The sequence below is a fragment of the Piliocolobus tephrosceles genome, chromosome 8 (assembly GCF_002776525.5).
Source record: "Piliocolobus tephrosceles isolate RC106 chromosome 8, ASM277652v3, whole genome shotgun sequence".
Classification (NCBI taxonomy): Eukaryota; Metazoa; Chordata; class Mammalia; order Primates; family Cercopithecidae; genus Piliocolobus; species Piliocolobus tephrosceles.
Genome location: NC_045441.1, coordinates 5,739,759 through 5,747,509, shown reverse-complemented (window position 1 = coordinate 5,747,509; position 7,751 = coordinate 5,739,759). Strand labels below are relative to the sequence as shown.

Here is a 7,751-nt window from a genome sequence, read left to right as displayed (position 1 = left end):
CGTCTGCTACCCAGATTTAACATATGTTCGTGTTTTGCCTTGTTTGCTTTAAATATCTTCAAACGAAAGAAAAAAAATGTTATATGTAACTCAAGTTCAAGTTCCTTTTCATTTTCCCTTACCCAGAAATAGTCACTGTCCTGAAGTTGCTGAGGTCATTGTTATGCATATTGTAATTGTAATTTTTTTTTTTTTTTTTGAGACAGTCTCTCTCTGTCGCACAGGCTGGTGTGCAGTGGTGTGATCTTGGCTCACTGCAACCTGTGCCTCCTGGGTTCTTGTGATTTTCCTGCCCTAACTTCCTGACTAGCTGGAATGTCAGGCGCCCGTCACCACACCCTGGTAATTTTTGTATTTTTATTATTTATTTATTATTTATTTTTTAAATTTTTAGTAGAGACACGGTTTCACCTTGTTGGCCAGGATGGTCTCAATCTCCAGACCTCGTGATACCCCCACCTCGGCCTCCCAAAGTGCTGGGATTACAGGTGTGAGCCATTGCACCCGGCCATGTGTGCGTATGTGTGGGGTGTTTTTTTTTTGGCTGGAGTGCAGTGGCGCAATGTCAGCTCACTGCAAGCTCCGCCTCATGGGTTCATTCCATTCTCCTGCCTCAGCCTCCCGAGTAGCTGGGACTACAGATGCCTGCCACCACGCCTGGCTAATTTTTGTATTTTTTTGTAGAGCTGGGTTTTCACCATGTTGGTCAGGCTGGTCTTGAACTCCTGACCTCGTGACCTTCCCGCCTCGGCCTCCCAAAGTTCTGGGATTACAGGCGTGAGCCATTGCATCTGGCTGAAACATAATTCATTTTCTGATTTGCCTTTCCCTGATTATTAGTGAGGTTGAGCATCTTCTGTGTTTTCTTTTTTGTGAATTGCCTATTAATACCCTTAACTCATTTCTTTGTTAACATATTTGTATCAAGATGTGAATTCTCTGTCTGTACTTTGTCTCTTTTTTTTTTTGAGATGGAATCTCGCTCTGTCTCCCAGGCTGGAGTGCAGTGGCCGGATCTCAGCTCACTGCAAGCTCCGCCTCCTGGGTTTACGCCATTCTCCTGCCTCAGCCTCCCAAGCAGCTGGGACCACAGGCGCCCGCCACCTCGCCCGGCTAGTTTTTTGTATTTTTTAGTAGAGACGGGGTTTCACCATGTTAGCCCGGATGGTCTCGATCTCCTGACCTCGTGATCCACCCGTCTCGGGCTCCCAAAGTGCTGGGATTACAGGCTTGAGCCACCGCACCCGGCTGTACTTTGTCTCTTTAATATGTGTATTTTAAAACTATGTTTTAATGCCATACGTTTTGAGTTTTTGTGGGTTTTTTTTTTTTTTTTTGACCTACTTCCTTGGATATGTTTTCTTAAGGAATGTTTTCAGCATAAGCTTCAGATGATCCCTGACCAGATACATGGCAAGAGTTTTGATACTCCCTCTTTCTTACTGTTCCTCTTTGCTTCCTTTTCAGACCTTTTGAAACAGATGGTCACCATGTTTAGATATTAGCAGTCCCATATGTGCATGTCTGCATTTGAAAATGGCAGAGGGAAACAGCAATGAAGAGGTGATTCACTTGAACAACTTTCACTGCCATCGGGGACAAGGTAAGTTGTTTGCTCTCACTTTATCCCTTTCCCTGTGGCTTTTTCTTTTAGTATCACAGCTCTGTCTTTTGAAATGATCCTATTTTGTACCATTTAGAATCCAGGGACATTTCATTTTTAGACATAAAAAGACTAGACTAGAATGAGATAATGATATTGCTGGCATGAATGAAGTGTAAGACTCATTCATTACAATGAGATTCATAAGCTATTAATTTGCTGGCAAGACACTGTTAATGTGCAGTCATTGAGACTTAAGAGAGAGTGTCAGCATCAGTTTTTGAAGGCGTGGTGATTATAAAGGAGTGCTCCACTAGGCCTCTATGACCTGAAATACTACAGGTGATGCTGAACCTGTCTTGTCCTCCCGTGATCCTTAATTTATTTTTTGCCAGAATATTCTGGCTTAGTCTTCAGGGGAATTTTGGAACATGTATTTTTTTGTTCTACAGTTTTGTTTTGTTTTCTTTTTTTGAGACGGAATTTCGCTCGTTACCCAGGCTGAAGTGCAATGGCGTAATCTTGGCTCATCACAACCTCCGCCTCCTGGGTTCAAGTGATTCTCCTGCCTCAGCCTCCCGAGTAGCTGGAATTACAGGCATGTGCCACTACGCCCTGCTAATTTTGTATTTTTAGTAGAGATGGGGTTTCTCCATATTGGTCAGGCTGGTCTTGATCTCCCGACCTCAGGTGATCCGCCTGCCTCAGCCTCCCAAAGGGCTGGGATTACAGGCATGAATCACTGCGCCCAGCCTGTTCTACAGTTATTAAAGTTTGGGGGAATTTTATTGATTTTTAAAGGGAATAGTGCTTGCTATTCTATAACATTCTTAAATGTGTATGAAATTTCCTGTTCGAATTCACATTTACACTTGGGCTAAAAGGAAAAAATTCATGCTGAGGTGTAGAACCCTGATGTTCATTTTTTGCAATTATAAATTCCATGGGAGAGGTTATACTGGTTTTGTTTTCTCTCATTGATAATATTTTGTGTTTACAAAGATGATTTTTCTAGTAGAGAGTAAATTACATTTGACTTTAGAAAAATGACTCCCCCAGGCCAGGCGTGGTGGCTCACACCTGTAATCCCAGCACTTTGGGAGGCCAAGGCTGGTGGATCACAAGGTCAGGAGTTCAAGACCAGCCTGACCAACATGGTGAAACCCTGTCTCTACTAAAAAATACAAAAATTAGCTGGGCGTGGTGGTGCATGCCTGTAGTCCCAGGTACTTGGGAGGCTGAGGCAGGAGAATCGCTTGAACCTGGGTGGTAGAGGTTGTAGTGAACCGAGATTGCGCCACTGCACTCCAGCCTGAGCGACAGAGCAAAGATTCCGTCTCAAAAAAAAAAAAAAAAGAAGAAAAATGACTCCACCAAAACTTAAGTACAAATAGCCTACTGTTGATTTGAAGCCTTACTGATAACAAATAGCACATGTGTTATATATTGTATATTTTGTATACTATATTCTTATAATAAAGTGAACTACAGAAAAGAAGTGTTATTAAGAAAATCATAAGGAAGAGAAAGAAAATACAGTTGCTATTCCTTAAGTGGAAGTGGACCATTCTGAAGGTCTTCATCTTTATCATCCTCACATTGAGTAGGCTGAATAGGAGGAGGAAGAAGAGGGGTTGGCCATTGTATTAGTTGGTTCTCCACTGGCTGTAAAGAAATGCCCAAGATGGGTAATTTATAAAGAAAGAGAAGAGGTTTAATTGGTTCACAATTCTGTAGGTTGTGTAGGAAACATAGTGGCCTCTGCTTCTGGGGAGATCTTAGGAAACTTATAATCATGACAGAAGGAGAAGGGGAAGCAGGCTTGTCTCCCATGGCTGTAGCAGGAATAAGAGGGATTGGGGAAGAGGTGCCACACACTTTTAAACAACCAGATTTCACAAGAACTCACTGTTGCAACCAGAGGGGATGGTGCTAAATCATTTATGAAATACCACCCCCATGATCCTATTACCTCCCACTAGTCCCCATCTCCAACATTGGGGATTACGGTTGAATATGAAATTTGGACAGGAACACAGATCCAAACCATACTATTCTGCCCCAGCGCCTCCCAAATCTCTTGTCCTTCTCACATTGCTAAATACAATTATGCCTTCCCAACAGTCCCCAAAGTCTTAACTCATTCCAGTATTAACTCAAAAGTTCAGTCTTATCTGAGACAAGTCTAATCCCTTCCACCTATGAGCCTGTGAAGTCAAAAACAAGGTAGTTATTCCCAAGATACAATTGGGGGTACATACATTGGGTATATGCTCCTGTTCCAAAAGGGAGAAATTGGCCAAAAGAAAGGCGCGAGAGGTCCCACACAAGTTGAAAACCCAGTAGGGCAGTCATTAAATCTTAAAGGTCCAAAATAATCTCCTTTGACTCCACATTTCACATTCAGGGCACACTGGTGCAAGGGATAGGCTCCTGAAAGCCTTGTGCAGTCCTGCTGTTTTAGGAGTAACACAAGTGGAAGAAAATCTGCAAATAAGTGGACCCACACTGTTCAAATCAGTGTTGATCAAGAGTCAACTGTGTATTTGGCTTTCAGAGCATTTAAAATTCAGCAAATTTTATTAGGTAAATAAGTCAAGAGTAATAAAATTGCTCAAGCTATGCAAATTATGAGTACAAAAGAAGGACTAATTTTCAGGATTTTATTAATAGTGTATTCTAACTTGGTAGTGATTGTAGCCATAATTTATTAGATTCAGGTAATCTTAGTTATAACTTGTATTTATGATCATCTCAAAATTTTCTGTACATGTATATCCAATTAATGTTTTAGTTGTTTTTTGTTTTTTAATTGGATCTTAAATATACTTGAACAGTTTCTTTAAGAACAACTAATTCCTTTTGGAAAATTACTGACTTTGTAGATGTATTTTGTTAGACGAGTATGTATACTCTGCACCCATCATGAGAACTTTTTTCAGATGTATAGAGTTTTGTTTTTATTAGCTACATTAATTTTTTTTTCTTTAATCAAGGGAGGGTCTCACAATGTTGCCTGGCAAGGCTAGTCTTGAACTGCTGGGCTCAAGTGATCCAGTTGCCTCTGCCTCATAAAGTGCTAGGATTACAGGCGTGAACCACTGCTCCTGGCCAACATTAATAATTTTTATTATGCATGAACCTCTGTAGTTTTTTTTTTTGAAGTGTATAGTTCAGTGAGTTTTGACAAATGAATATACCACCTGAATTACGATATAGAGCATTTTCTATCACTCCAAAAAGATTCCCTTGTGCCTCTTTGCAGTCAGTTCTTACCCCACTCCAGGCCTAAGAAAACCACTAATCTGCTTTTTTTCACTCTATAATTTCATATGAATGGAATTATACATACTGTATGTATTCTTTGTACCTGAATTCTTCTGTGAAAGGTAATGTTTTGAGATTCATCCCTGTTGTCGCATATATCAGTAATTCATTCCTTTTTAATTGCTAAATAGTGTTTTTACCTACTCATCTATGATTCTATACCTAGTGGAAATAGGCTTAAAAATGAAGATAAAATAAAGATTTAAAAAGATTTTATCAGGAATGAAAAAAGGTACATCATGCAAATGGCCACACACACACACCAAAAAAAAAATGCTGATATATCTGATAAAATTGATAGAAACTCCAGCCAGAAGCATTGATAGAGTTCATAATGATAAAAGTTTCAGTACACTGGGAAGATAAAATAGTGCTAATCCCTGTATACTTTGTAACATGATAGAAAAATATACAAAGCAAAGATTGGCAAATCTGAAAACAGAATTGGACAAATCCACCATTATAGTGGGGATTTTTAAGACTTGTTTCAGTAACTGAAAGAGCAAGCACACACACACACTTGTATGAATATAGAAGATTGGAAGAACGCGGTCAAAAAATGTAATAAACATAGGTGGGATTCTGCACCCAGTGTAAGAAGAAATCACAATGAAAATTAGAAGATTATTTTGAATTACATGATAATGAAAATACAGCCTCTTAAATTTATGAGATACATGTAATGCCATGTTTTGAAGAAAACTTGTGGCCTAGAATACATTAGACAAGAAGTAAAAAGCTCAGCCAGGCGCAGTGGCTCATGCTTGTAATCCCAGCACTTTGAAAGACCAAAGTGGGAGGATAACTTGAGCCTCGGATTTTGAGACTGGCCTGGACAATATGGTGAGATTCCTATCTCTACAAAAAATTAAATATAAAACAATTAGCTGGGTATGGTGGTCTTGGGTTCACCAGGTCCCAGGTACTTCAGATACCAAGATGGAAGGATCACTTGAACCCAGTAGGTCAAGGCTGCAGAGAACTGGGTTCATGCTATTGTACTCCAACCTGGGCAACAGAGAGCGACCCTGTCGCAAAATAAAACAAAAAACAAAAACAAACCCAGCCTAGCCAACATGGGGAAACCCCATCTCTAGTAAAAGTACAAAAATTAGCCAGGCATGATGTTGCAAGCCTGTAATCCCAGCTACTTGGGAGGCTGAGGCACGAGAATCGCTTTAACCCAGGAGGCAGAGGTTGCAGTGAGCCATTATAACTAGGGCTCGGCAAATTTAAAGAGCTGAGTTAATATTTTAGCCTTGCGGGCCGTGTGGTTTCTGTTGCAACTATTCAGCTATACCATTGTAGCATGAAAGCAACTGTGTTGGTCCACTTTCACACTGCTATGAAGAAATGCCTGAGACTGGGTAATATATAAAGGAAAGAGGTTTAATTGACTCACAGTTCCACATTGCTGGGAAGGCCTCTGGAAAATTACTGTCATGGCAAAAGACAGAGAAGAAGCAGGCACCCTCTTAGGCAGGATAGAGTGAGTGCAAGCAGGGGAAATGCCAGTGCTTATAAAACCATCAGATACCTCAAGACTCCCAATCACGGGAGCAGAATGGGGGAAACTGCCCCCATGATCCGATTACCTCCACCTGGCCCCACTCTTGACACGTGGGGATTATGGGATTACAATTCAAGATGATATTCTGGGTGGGGACACAGCCAAACCATGTCAGAATCTATAGACAGTATATAAATGAATGAGCATAGTTGCGTTCCCATAAGGACGTGAAGCAGCATACTATCCTACACTGCAGATGGGAGTGTAAATTGGTATAATTTGGAAAATTTGTTTAGTGTTAACTGCCAAAATGGAGCATATGCTTACCCCATGACTCAGCATTTCTACTCCTAGAACATATGCAACTAAAATGAGTACACCAAAGACTTGCACAAGAGTGTTCATAATAGCATTATCTATGATAGCCTAAACTGCCACGTACTCAAATGTCTATCAACAGAAGAAGGAGTAATTTATGTTGTATTCATATAGTGGATTATATACAACAAAGAATTATAGCAGCATGCAATATGGATGTATCTCAGACATTATTTGCAGGAAAGCCAGACACAGAATATATATTCAAAAGCATACAAAACTTACCTGTGCAATTAGAAATCCTCCCTTTGGGGATGAAGGAGAGCAGAGATTGGGAGAAATACAGGGAGGCTACTAATGTGTTATAAATATTTCCTGACCTTGTGGTGGTGATTATACACAGATGTCCCTTTTGTGTTAATTCATAGAGCTGTACACTTGATTTGTAGACCATGCTGTGTTTTTATACTTTGAAAAGCTAATTGGAACCTTACATGTGGTATGTTGTGTGGTATCTTGTCAAACACTGGACTTTATTATAAGGTGATAGGTTCGTTCATGCCCTCCCTCCCTCCTTCCTTCCGTCCATCCTTCCCTCCCTCCTTCCTTCCTTCCCTCCCTCCCTTCCTCCGTTCCTCCCTTCTTCCTCCCTTCTTCCTCCCTTCTTCCTCCCTTCTTCCTTCCTTCTCCTCCCTTTCCTTCCCTTCCCTCCCCTTCCTTCCTTTCCTCCTTTCCTCCTCCTCTCCTCCTTCCTTTCCTTCAGTTCCCTCCCTCCCATCTTTCCTTCCTTTTTTTTTTTTTTTTTTTTTTTTTTTGCCTGAAACAGGATCTTGCTCTAGCACCCAGGCTGGAGTGCAGCGGCATGATCTTGGCTTACTGCAGCCTCCACCTCCCAGGTTTAAGCGATTCTCCTGCCTCAGTCTCCCAGGTGGCTGGAATTACAGTTGCATGCCACCACACCGGGCTAATTTTTGTATTTATAGTAGAGATGGG

At 40.9% G+C, this 7,751-nt stretch overlaps 1 protein-coding gene across 1 annotated transcript in view; it reads left to right on the top strand.

The window, feature by feature from the left end:
• The first annotated feature begins 212 nt into the window (after positions 1 to 212).
• Positions 213 to 7,751, top strand: part of RNF216 (ring finger protein 216) — a 135,736-nt gene continuing 128,197 nt past the window's right edge. The window contains exons 1-2 of the mRNA XM_026448777.1: positions 213 to 342; positions 1,468 to 1,603. Of these exons, the coding sequence (XP_026304562.1) occupies positions 1,537 to 1,603 (67 nt within the window). The 5' untranslated portion in view covers positions 213 to 342; positions 1,468 to 1,536. The remainder of the gene's footprint in view (positions 343 to 1,467; positions 1,604 to 7,751) is intronic.